This window comes from Haliotis asinina, chromosome 1 (genome assembly GCF_037392515.1).
Source record: "Haliotis asinina isolate JCU_RB_2024 chromosome 1, JCU_Hal_asi_v2, whole genome shotgun sequence".
NCBI classification, from domain to species: domain Eukaryota; kingdom Metazoa; phylum Mollusca; class Gastropoda; order Lepetellida; family Haliotidae; genus Haliotis; species Haliotis asinina.
The window spans coordinates 85,815,462-85,834,187 of record NC_090280.1 but is presented as its reverse complement, the minus strand read 5'-3'; the positions used below and the strand labels follow the sequence as shown (position 1 = coordinate 85,834,187).

Below are 18,726 nucleotides of genomic sequence, written 5' to 3'. Positions count from 1 at the left end.
GCGCACCTTGCTTTTCCAATCCCGCAGTTTAATGGTGTTTACAAAATGGCGGACAGAAAAACATCAGAACATTTCCACAATCTTAAGGATGGTTCAGATCACAAGCGACCGTAAGCGTTACTTGATTTGTATGCTATGGCAATTTTATGTACTTTATGCAGCCGAGGCAGTTGTTACTTCTTGCATTATTATGGTTTTGTATGCTGTTTGCATGAGAGGAAAGTCGGTCAGCGAAGCGTGTATTGCTATCCACGCCGCTGTCATCAGTAACACAACGTTTTAAGGTGAAATATGGAAGTTAGTGAATGCACTTTCCTAGGTCGATGCTTGCACATTACTTAACAAGGTATGGCACACGTTGTTCACGATTTCCCAAGTTTACATTGTATATTAGTAGGTGAATGCGCTGTCTATATTTAGTTGGAGATTTGACATCTGGGAAGTTGTGCTAATAATAAACATGACACTTTTTGGCTAGTACAAAGTTCTCACGAATGAAGGATAGCTGGTATAGAGGTACCAGTGATTACAGAAATCTGCTACCTGTTATAAACATATGGTTATGTATTGTTTCAAGTGATGATCACATCTGACCATGGTCATGTGATTCATGAGCTATTTGTGTTACAGTATTGTGAAAATGTGTTTCCTGCTTAGTTAATCATGTTAATACTTGTATCTTCTACAGTAAAGTAAGAGAACATGAGAGCATTAACCATTTTTAAATATAAGCGTATAAATTATTGCAGTGGGCAAGTTTAGGTTTACGTCATTACACTTAAATGTGTGAGATGGGTTATACTTACATTTCATATTGCTGGAAAGAAAAAGACCATTGTTCTCATGGTTCTAAAGATTTAATTCACTAGCAACTGAGCATGTGAAACCAATACCTCGATTTAGAGCATGTCAAGATTTTAACCTTATTTTTCTTGATCACAGATGCAGTAGAAAATGATATCCAAAGAGTAAATATGTTTGTTAGATATTGCTGTAGTTGTATTTTTGTAAACATATTAAATAATGCAGTGAATTAAAAGGACTTGGCCAGAGTACTTTATACTGCCAAACTCTGCAGTAAAGTCGGTAGTAATTTTGAAATGTAAATTAAGAATGTTCCAAATCATGTTCCTTATAACTTATAGCTAATATTATGCCTTAGTTGATATGAATTAAAATTTGCCCTTAGCAGTGCCATAAAACAAGCAGGAGCTTTTGTGCTTGGAACAGATCATCAAAAACAGTGAAGTGTTAAAATACCCCCAGACTAAGAACTTCAAATGATTACAAATTTGTGCAAAATGAAGAAATAACATATTACAACTGGCTTGACAAGGACACTATGCTTTAGTTCCTTGATTAATATCTTCAAGATAATAATCAAGAATAACCCACCCTTGCCCACTGGCTTTGTCATCTCTTATCACAATCAAGCCTCATGTCAACACACTATACTTCAACCTCCTCTATTGTATAAACTCACATCTGATGTATATATTTCTTGTTTTGCATATGTTGTGCATCTTTTGCTTGATAATGGTGTTAGAATTTACACCAAAATGTCGCATCCACTGCAAGAAAGAAGTTATATATCTGTAAAAGTCTTCATCCTCATCATACCAAATCCTAAAATGCCATTAATGTCCTTGAAAATCAAATACAACTCATTAAGCATTTGACATGTTTGTACTCACAGGTTTAACCACCTTGGGGTTATTCAAAGTAATTGAACCCAGCAGTCAAGCCTACCATCCACAGCATGTAGTGGTAATGATCTGCTATTGTTCAGGTGCACAATTAACATGAATAATTAGGGACTGTGCATAAAGAGTAAATTCATTAGCACTGCTTTAAAATATCTATAACAGGTCACTGGTGGCATTTTATATAAGACAGCTGAGATTTAGACTTAGGAACTGTGATTGTGTAAGGAAGGATGTGTGCAGAATTGAAATACTTGTTTCTATGACATACTTATTTGCCAGAAAATATTGATGCTCTTTTTTGTACATGCTGTTCATTCAGTGTTTGTTTCTAGTATAGAACAGGTTTCATGATTCTGGATTGGTATTGGCTATTAAAGTGTTACATTAATTCACATAACAAGTGCTGCAAGGGATGTTAGTATTGTTACTCTAATATTTCATTTTCCAAAAATTGTGTGAAAAAGTTAGATGCCATGGTTACATGAACAAAACGTCGATAACAAGAAGTGGCTATTTCTGGCGTGAACTCTTTTCACCTAAATGCATTTTTTAGGACCATAATCTTAAAGTATATTTCTTTTTCTGTTTCATGTATTTTTCTCTGCAATAATATTGTTTTCTTGAAGCAAGGCGTGCAGGGGCACAGCTGTTCAAGAGTTGAGTCCTTGAGGACACCAATATGCTGTAACTGGGTTTTCAGCTTGGTGTGCCAGTTATGTATTAAGTTTGTCTACCTTTGAAGATCTGGGTTAGAAGTGATCTTCAGTAACCCATGTTTGTCATAAGAGGCCACCGACAGGATCAGGTGGTCAGGCTCGCTGACTAGGTAGACCACATGTCATCAGTTCCCAGTTGTGTAGAGTGATGCTTATGCTTTTGATCACTGGGTTGTCTGGTCCAGACTTGATTATTTATACCACCGCCACATAGCTGGAAGATTGTTGTATGTAAAACTAATCTTACTCACACAATTTATTTACGTTTGTCAGCATCATGCCTGTGATTTTATGTTTAATCAAAGTGCATCACTTTGGGCCTACCTCATACATTAGACAGGCACTCCATGTTATAAATGAAAAGCCGTTTCAAGGAGCATCAGACTCACACTTGTTGAGTTATGTGTATCTGATTTAAGAAAAGCTCATACATGAATTCAATATTATTGTTTCAATATTTAATTGGAATTTATCTTATGGCTTTGAACTCATGTGTTTATACTTTTACATTGTATTTTGCTTAGGGGTGACAAATGGGATCAAAGGAACTATTGAATAAGCTATTGCATGTTACTATTGTGATGTCAACAGACTATTGTAAGCTACTATTGCAGTAACTATTCACTAATTCAGATAGTTAAGACAAAATTCAGATGTCATATCAATTGCCATTTTCTGCCTATTTCTTTCTGCTTAATCCATAAAATGTGGTTAGTAGTTTATTCCTTGTGACTTTCAGGCCAGCACCTGTCAGGTTGTCATGACAGCTTCTCGGTGAATGTGAATTAGTATTAATACAGTTTGACCACAAGCCAACACATTCACACATGATTTGATACTATTAATTACTGTGGTTTGCAGACTCTTCGATTCACCCCAGCTTTGTCTGTCAATCAACAAATTGTCCTTATCAGACCTTATCAGACACAGTAGATTTAAAGAGGGAAATAATCTTTTGTCACTATGAACATGATGACACTGCAAGTATCAAGAAATCTCACAAAGTAAACCTGTCATCAGATATCTCAGTGTCTCAAGTTGAAAGACAGGTTAACATAATTGGCAAATGGCAGTATTTCACATTAGCTCTCAAATGACTCAAATAGTGAGGTGAAGGCAGATAATTCTTCTTCTTTTTTTCTTTTTTTTATCTTGGTCTCCAACTTAACCATTCTTCTGAAGAAATGAGAGTCCACATGTGCAGATTTAAGAGCATTTCCCCTTTTATGTTATCCCATCTTTCAACCTGAGTCACTAAGTCATCTGATGATAGGTTTATTAAAGAATGGCATGCAAAATGTCTTGTTTATGATGAAAGTAGAGTAGTGTTGTCATTTAGCACAGTCAGGGTTGTCACATGAACAGTTGAATTTGTTTTATTGCTACAAAACTTCAGTATGAGCTTACTTTTCTAACATGCAGCTTGTCCACTTTAACACTTTTTATCCAAAGTGTTCCCATACCGCTGACTTATATGCTGTATTGTGTACAATTTAGAATTTTTTAAGAATAGTTTTAGCTGCCATTTTGGTAAAGGGGGGTAACTTTACATCCGATTAATATCATTACAAAATGATGTAGCTTACAGCAAATAGAGGTTAATCTGAATTGTAGTTAGTAGCACAGAACATGTTTGCTAGTTAACATTATGTAGAAAACAAAAAAATTAAAGGGATAGTATGGTTGGTTGATGCAACTATCAATGTATTTGATCATTATTTCATACACCTATCACTTCAGTTCTCTCTTAGGGCTCAAAATCACGATCAACCGATTGTTCAGTGCATCGATACACCCCTAATTTTAATTGCTTGTGTGGGGCAATGGAGTAGCCTAAGAGTTACAGCGCTTATTTGTTACGTCGAGGAACTGTGTTAGATGTGCTGCATGGTTAAAATGTGTGAAGCCCATTTCTGGTGTCCCAAGCCATGATATTGCTAGAATTAGAAGTGGCATAGCTCCATACTCACTCACTCTTGCTTGTGTTCACAGGATGGTGATCCAGTCTGCCCCACGTCACCACCATGATATCTTTACTGACAGTGGTTCAAATGGAGTGAAAGACACAGAGAAACACAGGCATAAAGAGATGAAAAAATCTCACCATTCAAAATCCCAGCCAAAACTTCAACCAAGTGGTTCAGAATCGCAGGTTTATACCTTTCATGAAAGTTCACCCTTTGATTCCACGAAATACTCAACAGCTACCTCATCGCTGGAAGCAGCACATCATAAGAAGCGTCCGAAAACATCACTTCCTAAACCAAAAGAGCAAGACGTGCACCGGCATGATTTAAGCGACATAATGCCAAAGTCACAAGCCAGTCAGTCGACACTGGAAGCTTTAATGGCACGGAGCCCTGTCTCACAAGACCGAGTGATCCCCATCTCTAGCCGAACAAGCCCTGTGGGATCCTTTGTCCCATCACCCCCACAAACAAAGAGTGCCTCTTTAAGCAGAGATATATCACCGTCACGAATCACACAGCAAGTTGTGTCGGCCCTGTCAGAAAGTTATCCCCCACCCCTGCTTCATTCTGCCCTCACAGGCAAGCTGACACAGTCTCCGGGCAGTTCACCATCCCCTCCAAACAGAACCGTGGTAAGAAATGTTCCACCATCTCGGGAACAAGAGGTTCATGGTCGTCTCAGCAGTCAGACAATACGACACTTACAAGAATCTAAGCAACGAAAGCCCCAGACCATTATACAGCCGGAAGTCCACATACAGAGCAGGCTACCACCTGGTGTCCAACCAGGGGAAGGACCAGCAGAGCATATTGCGTTTAGATCTGTATCACCAAAAGGTAGGCAAGTATCTCATGAACATCACGTGGAAAGAATAGTTTTCAGGTCAGTTTCTCCTAAAAGTACCCTGAGATCTCAAGTTCCAGACAGTGAAAGAGGAGCAGTGTCGTTCAGGTCTGGGTCTCCTAAAAGTGTTCAGTCATCTCATATTGTTGAAGGAGTTCCATTTCGTTCTGTATCCCCGCGCCGGAGCCATGTGCCTCATCCTGGAAGACCAATTAAGGAAGAACCAAGGGGTTTTGTCATAGAAGGTCATAATATAGCATTGTCGGCTAATAGTTCAGCTGCACAGCAAACTGACTTAAACATGCCGCTGTATACCAGCTCTGTTTTGAACAGTGTTCCCAACACTGTTGTCTACTCGCAATCTTTTGGTCGTGCTCCACCAATATCATCAGTGGGCACAGTGTCATTATCAGGGTCAATTCCATCAGTCCGAGAGGGACCTCCGGGAGTTAGAATTGTTCATTCATCTGAGGGTCCACAGAAAGTCATTGTGTCATTGGGAGACAATCAAGGGCAGATGTCTCGTGAACTGGCTGAAAGATTAGAAGCGGAGCTCCGAAGTCATCATCCAAGTCACAGACGCACACCCTCACCTGTTTCTCTGTCTTCAGGTAGACCATCCAAAGAGCACATACACCCTTCACCCTATGCAAGACACCCTTCTTCTTCCCCTCTGACAATCCACAAAACTCCATCCCCATCTCATGCAGGACATCGAACCCACGGACACTCTTCTTCCCCACAGTCAATCCACAGGACGCCCTCACCCTCCCATGCAGGGCATCGAACACAGGGACACATATCTCCTGTGCCTCTTGCACAGGGTAAGGTGTCACCAGTGCCAGCTCGCAACATTGTGTCCTCAGGTCACAAGATCCATGGCCATGTCTCTCCAGGTCCCCACAGCCAGGACAAAGGGTCTGTCCTGACCCAACCTCTTGGACGCTTCTCACCCTCACCCACATCAGTTTACCGGGGTCACTTGTCCCCAGTTCAAACCCCGGAGCAGCAGAGAATGGGCAGCTCTCCTCCCCCAGCTCACAAACACCCCGAACTCCCTCCCACATGTCGGTCAGGACAACCTGCTGTCGATCTCACCAAAACACACCACAGATACGCCAATGAATGTGTCCCATCTCCACTACAAAGACAAATCGATATGCCCACAGTGCTACCATCATCCATTGCTCACAGTTCATCTCAAGAAGCCAGGCCAGTAAATGTACTATTTTCACAAGCGCAGGGAGTCCGTGTTCCACCTCGTCGACATCCACACGAAGGGCAGCAGGAATTGAAGAAAGGGCATAAAACAGATATTCGTCATGACATACAACATACTTTACCATCTACAAGCCAGGGCCAATCATATTCAACTGCTTTGGAGAAGCAGGTAGCCTCTCAATCAGCAACAAACCAAACCAAGCCTTTGCCACCAAGTCAAGTGAACCCATTCACCTTCCCAGTCAAAATGACCACCCACGCGCCCGTCCCGGTCATGTCATACAGTATCAACAGTAACTCGAACCAGCCTGGCCAACGGACTCCGCCCACAGCTCCCTTTTATCCACGGTCCTCCTCCGACATTTCTGATCTTCAGCGAAAGACAGAAAAAGATAATGTGAATGACATGCCCCGTCTTGTGCCAGAAGTACCACTAGTGAAAAAAGAGGCTGACTCAGGGGGTTTCACAGGATTCAACCATGTCAGTGAGACGGAGTGTAGTGTCGAATCTTCGGTAAGAACATTTGAATAACAACTCTCTTAACATTAAGAACTGATTTTTGCAAAGTGAATTCTATCCAAGTGTATTTTCTTTTATGAATGTCACTTTTAACAAGTAAAGAAACCTTAAATTAACTTGTTAGTGGAAATAACCCATTGACTGACGTACCAGTTTTATAGTCGGGAAAGAAAATTTGTATGTCATGCTGTATTGGTGTCCAGTTGACTTTCTAATGTGAATTATATTGTTTATTTTAAAAATCAGCAAGAAAAGTGGATGGTATAGAGGAAAACATTTTGAGGGAAGTAAATTTACATGTGCCATTGTACTGGAATGCACAAGCAATTTTGAAGTTATTTCCATCTCTGACAGTGACATACAAATTTTTTTCCAATACGGTAGAGTTTGATTGTAACTAATTCAGAGGGACTACCTTTGTGGTTCATTATCTCTCTGATTTGTCATATATGTTTTGACAAACATAATGCAGATGGCCAGGACCAAGAAACAAAGTTTGTTATATCCATGAGTTTGTTTTATAACCTATTGTAATGTTCAAAGCAGCCTTCACATGGCAAACTAAAGTTCCAACAACTCACCATCAACATCATAGTTGTCAAACTGTTGTTGAGAAATAGAATCAGTCTCTATTCTCACCAACTTTTTCCTTCCGTTGTTGATGTGTGAAGTGTTGTACAGCTCGTGTAGTTCAGAAACAACCAACGACATTGTCATATCGCTGCATCGATAGAGACATGGTGCTCAGATAGCAGGAAAGTTTGACAACATGTTTCACGTGTGAAAGCATAAGTTTGACAACTTGTAAATTCTTTTTCAGAAGCATTCCTCCTTGGGTTATATATAGCATTAAAATGTTCATTTTAAAATGCCTATGACAGGTGTAACAATATTTCAATAAATATTTTAGAAAACAAGCAACTCTTTTTTGTCTTGTGAGACCACCCCTTTGGGGGCCCTATAAGACCCCTTACAGCCAAGAGCAGATAACTCTCACCATCAACCTTGCATCTCACAGCATTTGGATGCTGTTGTTTGCAAGAATGGTTGCATGTCCATTGAAAGACATTTTAGTAAGCTATGTAGAGTAATGTTGTTGGTTACTTGCATATGTTTGTATGTTTTGCACACATGTAGCATGACATGACTTTACCTTATGTAGGGTTAATAATGTAGCTTTGCAGTTAAGTAACACCTATGCATACTGAAAAATGTATGTGTGCATACTGTGTGTTTCAAAACAGTCGTTGCTACAAGTCATAGCGTGGTTCTGTTCTTTACAGTTCTGAGGGTGTGTGGTCTGTAGTGCGATATTGCCGCCTCAGGATCGACACTTGGTGTGCTTGCACTGTTTAGCTGAAAAGCGCATGATAATCAAGTCTGCAAAGTTTGTCAGGCCTTTTCTTCCCATACGATCAAGATGTGCCATGCCGTTATGATCTTCTACACATCTTTAATTCAGGTGGGGGTATAAATAGCAAACAAAGACACTAAGGAGAATAAGAGTTCTTCTTTGTCTTCTGTGTCTGGTTGGGGGGAGGGGTGCAGCTAAATGAGCAAACGGTTCATCTGTTCCCCATCCTGCTATTGCTTCAACTTCTATGCCGTGTTGCCCTTCAAATATTCCAGTGTCACAAACATTAACATTCACACTAACATCCAGATTGTTACAGCAACAAATGGCTTCTATGCATACCCTCATCTCGGACATGATGTTCAGTCTTCATCATGAGATTGGTGTCCGTCCAGATGGTGAGATATGCTCAGGTTCTGAAGCTAGTGGAGTCCCCAACCTTGCCCTCTGCTCTGGATTGGGGACATCCGCAGGGGGTGACTCTGTGCTGAATGCTGCTTTGGTGGCCGATCACCCCTTTGTTGCCATATCCACTGCTGGCCCGATATCCGATCAGATGGCTAGTTCGCGTCTCTTAGGTACTGTCCCAGTTGTTGGCTCTACATGGTCGTAATCGGTCCCACTGCTCATGCCTGGTCGTTTGGTGTCGGCACCGCTTGGGTTACTGTCAGTTCGTCACACAGACTCTATGTCAGGTTGTGGGTCACTTGTATCAGGCCACTCGGCTCTGCTTGAGCTTCTTTCCCTCTCTGGTGTTCCCTCAACCGATCCCCGGAGCTGTCTCTCAGTACGGAGACCTCACTGCTGGGAGATCAGGTCGAGGAGCTTATGGAGGAGGAGGAGGGCAGGGGAGGGACAAGTGAGTCGCCTTCCTCTCTTGGTGCATCGTTGAGGCAGGAATGGGTGGGCATTGCTTCAGTACTGCCTGTGGTGGTAGTTAGCTCTGCTGCCCCTGACCCATCAGAGTTGAGGCTCCCTGAGGAAGAATTTGCTCCATCCAAAGTGGCGGATGCTCGGTTGCACATTGTTCCTTCTGTCTTGGCTGAGGTCATCAACCCTCTCCTTTCTGGTACCAGGTCAGGATTCAATCAACCTGAATTAGATCAGCTTTACCTTATGGGCGAGTCAGGCATGTACAACCCCCCACCCCACACCCCCATCAGTGGACGGCTGTATCTGTGTATCAGTCGCCCTGAGGGACACCTCAAGAAGCTTCTTAGCCTCTGCCAATCAAGGGCATAGGTTGCCACCTTTTACTTTTAATGCTGCAGCACTGAAGTCTGCATACCGCTCATTTGAAGAGCAGTATCCCAACGCTGTCCAGTGTTTGAAGGTCACCATCCATTCTGCTTATACTTTGGTACTGCAACGCCAGTTAGTGAATGTGGGTGGGACAGAGGAAGACGTCGCTTCCTCAACCTTCACATAGCAGCTGACGGAGGTTCAGTCCCTTCAATACTCAAGACTTTCATTTGATCCTCCGCTTACCAAATGACATCGGTGGTCATGGACCTTCATTGTCTTTGGCTCTCTTTTGCTCAGTATTCGACAGCTGCACAACAGCACTGTTTGCGCTCCCTTACAGGATGGGTGTACCCTTTTTCCTGGGGCAACGACAGTAGTCAATGAAGCCATGGAGGCAATCTCTACTTTTAAGGACTCTATGCCCATATTAGTTCAGCCTCACATATATCGTGCACGGCCCAAGGTCCTTGCTACAGCGTAACCTTTGACCCCAGCCAAGGAGTCTGCTAAATGGTCTTAGCCATTACAGATGTGCAAAGGCAAGGGTAAAGGCAGGGGCAACAGCATCCCTGCAGCACCCCATCAGATTTTTTCAGAGGAAGGGTAAGTAGGGGCCCGGCTTCCCAGCAGTAATTCCTCCAGATCCCTCGTTGCCCCAAGACCAAGCAGTCAGTGTACTGCTGCCGTCAGCAATTCATTGTCTTCTGCCACATGTCCCTGTGGCTGGTCGACTTTCCCTTTTCCTTTCAGAATGGGAAAAAGTCACTTCCAATCTGTTGGTCCTATCCACACTCAGGGATGGCCACTTTCCACAGTAGAACCCACATCCCTTTTCCAGGATCTAGTGCTGGGTGTTCCGGAGAAAGTGGAGATGCTCCGCAACAAGGTCCTGTCATTGCTCATCAAGGCTGCTATCGAGGTAGTTCTAGAAGGACAGGAACAAGAGGGTATTTAATCCACTTATTTCCTGGTCACCAAAAAGGACGGAGGGTTTAGACCTATTCTAAATCTCAGGTCTGAACAGCATGTTGCAGGTACTGTCATTCAAGATGGAGATACTGCGATCAGTGATCTCATCTGTAGAAAATGGCGACTGGTTCACGTCCATCAACCCTCAAAGACGCGCACCTACATGTTCTGATGAACCCTGACTTCATGGAGTACACCTGGTTTTCCTGTGACGCTTCATGTTTTCAGTTTCGGCATTTCTACAGCTCCGAGGGTGTTCACCAAACTCGTGCTAATTCCAGCACAAGTGGCCAGGTTGCAGGGCAGGTGCTGCCACCCTGCCATCCTCATTTACAGTGGTGGACACTGATATGGAATTATCCAAGAGTCTGCCCCTTCGCCACATCTCTCAATTCAGATGGATGCTTCCCTCACGGGGTGGGAGAGGCGTTCTGGGCAATCTATCAGTTTCAGACCTGTGGTCACAGAGCGAGGCACGCCTGCACATCAGTGTGTGAGAATTGAGAGCTGTCCTACTAGAGTTCAAGAGAGGGTTCACTTCCATGTGGTTCGTCTACAGAAGGACAATGAAATGGCATTGACGTATATCCTGAAACAGGGCGACATGGTGTCTCCCTCTCTCCTGCTGGAGGCATGGCAGTTTCTGCTGTGGTGTGACCTGTGCAACATTTGGGTGATGCTCGTTTATCTCCCAGGGGTGGACAGCGATTTAGCAGACATGCTCTCTCAACGTGTCCTGGTCCCACATGAGGGGATGCTCCATCTCCAAGTGGTTCGGGTCGTTCCAGGTGGAAGTGTTTGCCTCAGGAGGGATGAACCAGATACCCGATCCAAGGGCTATCACCCAGGACACTTTCCTATCTCTACCCCTGATGCTGAAGGTCCTCTCGCAGCTTGCCACCCAACCTGCTTGTGCTCTTTGCACCTCTTTGTTCAGCTCAAACCGGGTTTCCCCTACTACTCAGGTTTCTGGCTCAGGCTCCTGTACTATTACACTTTCAACTGGACCGACTATCTCAGAACAAAGTGCCGCACCCAAATCCCAGGATTCAATCAGTGGCCTGGCCACTGTCTGAATCACCTCCAAGCGATTCAGGCTTTGCAGAGGTATTCGACAAACGTTCAGTATGAGGATAGATTGGCCTGTTATGCGCGCTGGTGTGCTGACAGGGGGATGCTCAATCCCTTTTCTTCAACTGTAATTTTTACTGTCTTGGTTAGAAGCCGGTTTAGCAGCGTCTACTATCCGAGACTACTCCACGGCTGTATCTGCCTTCCATATTTCTCGTGGTGGCGCTCTGTTGGAGCAGCACCTGCTTGTGCAGCGCTGTCTAGCTGGCAAGGATAGGATCTTGATTGACTATATGGTCCTCCTTTTTACAAGCTGTTATCTCTTTCACTCCAGCTGTTAAGTTGGAAGGCTGCCTTTCTTGTGGTGGTAATGTCTGGCCAGCAGGTTGGATGAGATTTACATCCGTCATTTGTCATTTCACCAAAGGAGACACGCTTGCCCTGCCTGCCACGCCCCCGCCTGATTGACATCAGTGGTTTGGTTGTAAGAGGCCCAGTTGGTGGCACTGTAGGGGTGCTGTCACAAGACAAAATCGAGTTTTTTATTTTGTAAAATATTTATTGAAATACAACTGTCATAGGCATTTTGAAAATGGACATTTTAATGTTATATGTAACCCAAGGAGGACATTCTTTAATGAATTTCTACGACATGTGTTGTCGGTATTTAATTTGTCCTGGGAAGGCTGCTTAAGATAGGGAACCTCGTGACGGGATATGCAACTATTTCAGTCACGTCGAGTAGTGTCATTGTAGAAAGAAACACAGGTTTAGATGTACGTCCTTACCTATTTCAGGAACACTGTAGTAAAGATTGATGTATGGACATGAAATGATAATCTGTTAGTCTGTTGCCATGGTTACAGCTGAGTCCCTTCAACATGAGGCTACAGAACCTAGCTAACTTTCCCGTCAACAACACAACGTACAGGTCTGCGTATCGAGCACAGTCGGTAGCTGTCCAGAGAGCCAAGTGAGTGCTGATTAGGCAGAGCTGGATTTATGAAATGTTAACCTACTTGCACTAGGTGCAACCTAAGATTAAAACCTAGTTGCACAAGCTAAATTCCAGTAGTACTGCTTTTATTGCAATGTAAACAGGCGGTTATTTAGATTTATTCAAACGTTTACCCACTCAGAAACTGACTTGCACCTGGTTCAAGTTTAGACATATAACTAGCTTGCACTTTGTAAGTAACAGAGCACTAAATCATGCCCTGTTAGAAGTTGCCAAACACTTGGTTTAGAGACCGCCCACTCAGTTCACTCAAATGTATAATCTAATTAGAATTGGTGACAATACTTGATTTTCTTGGGGTTTTATCTAAACCTGCTTAGAGGCTGATACTTGGTTCCGAGTCTGCAGCAAATGGCAAGCAGTTTAGTTAACTCTAATTTTCTATCAGAACAGTAACAAAGTATACAACTTCCTGTTTCAAGCTTGATATTAGTGTGAGAATCTATGTTGCTCTATGCCATAAAAAAGAAATTGTTATCCATTAGTTCATATATTTTGTTTTTACTCACTAACTTCTGGGATTCTGGTCATACAATTTGTACATATTAAAAACTTGTGAAAATTGAAAAATAATCCTAGATAGGCCATTATGAAGTGAAGTATCCCTTCTGGTTCTACCTATCATTTCATTTGAAGTTTTTTCTCAACATTGGATATGTTATTTTTAGTCTCTTATCGTTAAGCATGTTTTAATCATTTTTTGAGATACATAATTGTTTTATGCATGACCATTTCAAATCTACTGATCATTTGGTTTGGGATAAATGTAAAGTATACGGAGGGAAAAAAACGAAAAATCACAAAAAGTGTTCCCTTATTTTTTTCAGGTTTCTTCAAAAGTTATGCGATACAAAGCTTGTGAAGAAACCTGCTGGAAAACAAATAAAGGAACACTTGTCCTTCCTTTATTATTTCCCTCAGCATATATCCTGATGGAAATTCATTGTTGAATATTTGGAAGTTCACCCGGACACGATATCTGTTACAGAATCAAATTCAGAATTTGCCTACACATATTTACATAAACATATTCTTCATGGGAGACATGGTATTGTTCAGACTGTGAAGCTGTGGTGAAAATACTTCCAGAAATATTCTTCTTCCCTGTATTTATATCTCCTAGCCGCTGGTTGATAGGGGCACAAACCTGCCTCATGAATTTATGTGACTTGATAACCCAGGGCTCTGTTCCTCAAAGTGATCGTAACTAAATAGACTTACGACAGTCACACCTGCGAAGGTCCCGGGGTAGACTAGGCCTTCAGCAACCCATGCTTGCCATAAAAGGCGACTATGCTTGTTGGAATATTGCTGAGTGCGGTGTAAAACTGAACTCACTCGCTCACTACGACAGTCACAGCGCTGCGATCGCCTACTTAGAGGAAAAGGGCCCTGGAGGGGTGAAGGAATAGCCCCGAGCTTAAAGCATTCATTGGTGGCACTGCTTCAGTTCCCCCATTGTTGGTGCCCTCTGCTGTGATATTGCATGGGATATTGATAAAGTGGTGCAGAAGCCAATTCGCTCATTTATACTCCAGCAGTGTTGAACCCTACTCTCCATTTTGTTTCAGGGCCTGCTCAATCACAAGTGCTGCTAAATCCCTCGACATTCTCCGACAGAACCTTCAGAGGAGCTTAAACAAGGAGCTAGATGTAGTTGTGCAGAATTACGTTGAGGTTAGACATATATGATGCATATTTATCCTGATGGTGATTTCAAGAGGCTCCTTTCACCTATTTTCCATTTAAAGGTGTCCGAATAGATCTGGTGGTCAGGACGAAGTGGTAGCCTTGTGGTTAAAACATTTGTAAGAAAAGGCCTTGGTTTGGTCCTCTACTAGGACAGACTGTGTCAAACTTATATCCCCCCCTTTGATACTTTTAAAGTGGCATAAGACCATGCTCACCCTGCCACATACTTAATCAAACAGGTTGTTATTATAAATAAATAGCGAAAGTGTTTGACTTGGCTTTGAATGGTTGTCAGAATACACTGATAGTGTTGATCATAATGTTGACCATTGGATTGTCTGGTCTAGACTCAATTTATAATCTGCCATCATACAGTTGAAATGTTGCTGAGTACAATATTTGTTAATAAACAAAAAAGATGTTCTCTTTTATTTGTGGGCTTTATGTCATCTATGTCAAGGTGTCCTGTAAATAATAGAAACATTGAAACGGTTTGACAAGAAAAATTTGACAAGAAAGTGAATGATATTATGAGCAACAATCCACATTCAGGGTGCCATGACATGCTGTGAGTATAGTCATCCACCCTGTTGCCTCAGAGAACCATGTGTTATACAGAGATGCCAGCTTCTACAATTTTATCGTAGTTGCTACAGATTTTATCCTGAAATAATGCCAGTACTAGTATACTAGAAGTTCAATGAAGAAAGGTCTTAAAGATTCGGATATGTAGACAAGAACAGATATTCGTCAATGAAATACTTTTTCATAATAAAGAGGCAAGAAATGTAATGATGATAATTTGGAAATCTGCTGTTGGAGGTATGTGAAATTAAGTCGTCACTATTGCTTAGAGTCTTATTATCTTTTTCAGAATCTATCATGATCTTAAGTATTTAGCTGACTACCACTTTTATGGTGAAACTATTAATTTTGATTCTTGAAACTACTATTTGAAACACATTTGGGGTAGGCATGTCTGCTTTATACAAGTTTAAATAAACTTCTCAGGCATGTTATGAACAGGATGACATCGAAACAATCTTGTTAGGCGACATGGAAAGAGTTATATAAAACACTGCAAATGAATTATATGGATTGTCTTGTGCTGCAACTGATGTCAAGATAAATATCATTATATAAGGTTGGCACATCATTGTATTTATAATGAAAATGACTCAAAAACCAAGCAAGCCTCAAAGGCTAGTGGAATTGTTTCCTCCAAAAAGTGGAGCTCTTCTTCTTAGATAATGAGATGGCATTCAGATTTTCATCTGTGAATATTTCACAGTGTACATAAAAAAACTTGCAGGGCATACAGGCTACCAAAATTTTGAATGGCTTTTGTTAAATCTTTTAGAAAACATGTGAAGTCCCACTCCTTACATACTGTGTATTATCATTTCAGAAGTTCTTCAAACCTGCCATATCCAACATTCGCTTGAACAACGGTCAGAACTCTGTCAGTGATGACCACATCCACGCTGTCTGTAGACAGATGCTGGAAGAGGTAGGTTCTGTCAGGATTCTCCATGCAACATTTGTGGCAAGTGTGTAGTCAAGTGGTTAAGGTGTTTGCTTGTTACGCTTAGGACCTTGGTTTGATTTCCCACATAGGTGCAATGTATGAAGTACATTTCTGATGTCCCTACCATGATATTTGAATATTGCTGAAACTGAACTCATTCACTCACTCCATGCAGAGTTGTGTCCCCTTTCAATGAAATACATCGATTCATCTCGGGAGTGCGGTAGTCTGAAACGATCACTCAAAATTTTTGTATGTGAGCTGTTCATATCCAGGGAAATGCCTGGTAAATTCATTGTATGCAATAGCTTAAATCTACACGAAAGAAATATGTGATTTGACTTCTGTTCAGGCAAAGAAGATGTATGTGAGTGAACCTCGACGAAGTGTTACCCCAGTCAGAGACGACACTGATACTGTGTCTGAGAATGGGAGCAACAGTGGGCGAAGACCCTTGGTAAGTGACCAACTTCTCACAGAGTGTTGTCTCCAGCTGGGACTCGAGGAAGAAGACATCTCCAGTTATCCATGCAGGACTTAAGAGGTGGTCCCATGGTTTGGGTGGTCAGGAGACATTGTCAGAGATGCCAATGACTTCCATTTTCGAGCACAAAATCCACTGTTTGATTTGTCTTTAAAACTGTATTCCTTTGAGAGAAAAATGTGAAGTTGTATTCAGATAAACAATTTTGAAAGTCATCGTGGGTTATTTGAGTTGATACTGGTAAAAGTATTCAGAAGCTGAGCGTGGGATCATTTGGATCTCAATGTTGAATCTGTGTGTTACTGATGAAGTTTTTCCAAATGCATGTCAAAGCTGGTGCGTAGGTGAAGCAGATTGGTGAAACCCTTTTGCGTTCAGCCCTAACTTGTACCTTCGATGTTCAGGCCTGGATTTCTTCCAGGCATGACTCAGTTTTCTTTACATTCAGAGTTGGCTTCTCTGCGCTGTACCTGTATGCTATGTGCATGTTAAAGACTGGCATGTTATGATAGTGCTCTAATGCACTGTGAAAGAAGCAGAATTCAAAGTACGAACACCTCCAAAAACAAACACAGAAAAATCTGAATGTGACTACAAACCTCACACATTAGGTCCACATATGGACAGGACAACTGACAACTGGGCAAGTGACCATGCACATATTTTTCATTTATGAATAGTGTGATCAGTCTTGAAATATCCCAGTCAGCCTTATTGCCAAGACATGTTTCCCAGAAACCTTAGTTAACATTTCATGTCTTTTCATTACATGTTGGTCCCGGGGTAGAATAGGCCTTCAGCAACCCATGCTTGCCATAAAAGGCGACTCAGCTTGTCGTAAGAGGCGACTAACGGGATCGGGTGGTCAGGCTCGCTGACTTGGTTGGCACATGTCATCGGTTCCCAATTGCGCAGATCGATGCTCATGTTGCTGATCACTGGATTGTCTGGTCCAGACTCGATTATTTACAGACCGCCGCCATATAGCTGTAATATTGCTGAGTGTGGCGTAAAACTAAACTCACTCACTCACTCATTACATGTTACTGTTTGCAGGGGATTGGTCGAAGGCGTCGCCCATCTGACAGCAACTCAGAGGCAGGAAGTGACATCAGCCAGCCCAAGAAGAAGGTGAGGAAAGTCAGTTGAATATTATTTCATTCTTCTCTGTGTCTGTCTGTCGAAAATGAATAACAGAAAATCAAGCTTCTGCTTTTGAGGTAATTTAGTTTAATTGGCATTCTGTAATGGTTATTAATGTATGTTCATTTTTTGAGTCATAATGTCATAATGTCAGTTCTCCTGATCTGTGTACCATCTTTTATTTTTCACTTTGACATCTTGCACATGTATGTATTGTTCTTATTTGTTTATTGAATTTCTATCCTTGTGTCAGTTTTTATTTTGGACACACTCTAATTCTTTTTCATTTATTCCTCTTTGGAGTACATATATAAGCATTGTAATGTTCATCTACAAAAATCCCATTAACAAGACTTTGAATAAAATATTTACAAAACGAAAACTATGTTTTTGCCTTCTGAGACCACCCATACAGGGCCCCCCATGAACCTCTGCAGCCAAGAGCAGGTACCTGTAAACAGTAACCTGGCAACTCAGAGCTGAGCTGTGTTGAAATCCCTGTAACATGAGTGCTTCAGGAACAGCTACTGTAGGTTGCCGATCATTTGAATATAGTCCTCCTTGGGGTACAGCCACCCACCTCCCCACATTCCGTCTGATTTTCTTCAACATGGAACGTGAGATGTGAGGTTATAATATAGAGTTACCTGCTCTTAAGGCAAAAATGTAGTTTTTGCTTTGTAAATATTTTATTTAGAACATTGTTACAACTGTTGTACGGATTTTAAATGGACATTGAAATGCTTAAATGTACCCCAAGGAGGAATATATTCAAAGAATCTGCAACCTCTACAAGTTTGTTTGAATTTTGTTTACTGCACAGTTCTGCTGGTAAACAGTAAACAGTGAGAAAAGGAATTTACCTTTATTGATGCAATTGGTTTTTTTATTGTAATTTCAGAGGAAAGGGCGGCCACCTCTTAGCCAATCAGGGTATGTATCTCATGATGTATAAACACAGAATTTGATACAGACATATTTTATTTACAAGGAACAGGATTTAGCACACACTTTCACAGCCTCTTCTAAGGCACACAAAAACTGATCAGATTCTTTCATAGCATGTGTATTGGTGTATAATGTGACAGCACCAAGTATGGACAACTTGATCAGTAATCACGATAATTATCAACATAAAACAAATCAAAGCTCATGTACTGCATCAAGTCTTTTTGCACCCTGATTAAGTTAGAGTCAATAGATTTGAAAATATACCAATGCCAAATGGAAGGTGCACGTGACACA

At 41.7% G+C, this 18,726-nt stretch overlaps 1 protein-coding gene across 2 annotated transcripts in view; it reads left to right on the top strand.

Annotated features, from left to right (window-relative positions):
• The first annotated feature begins 34 nt into the window (after positions 1–34).
• Positions 35–18,726, top strand: part of LOC137298590 (uncharacterized) — a 32,580-nt gene continuing 13,888 nt past the window's right edge. The window contains exons 1-8 of one of the 2 annotated variants that reach the window (XM_067830895.1): positions 35–110; positions 4,415–6,971; positions 12,483–12,589; positions 14,206–14,311; positions 15,735–15,836; positions 16,207–16,311; positions 17,395–17,469; positions 18,383–18,414. In XM_067830895.1, the coding sequence (XP_067686996.1) occupies positions 46–110; positions 4,415–6,971; positions 12,483–12,589; positions 14,206–14,311; positions 15,735–15,836; positions 16,207–16,311; positions 17,395–17,469; positions 18,383–18,414 (3,149 nt within the window). In that variant the 5' untranslated portion in view covers positions 35–45. Of the gene's footprint in view, positions 111–4,414; positions 6,972–12,482; positions 12,590–14,205; positions 14,312–15,734; positions 15,837–16,206; positions 16,312–17,394; positions 17,479–18,382; positions 18,415–18,726 lie in introns of both variants that reach the window. The other variant, XM_067830889.1, reaches the window with a different exon arrangement.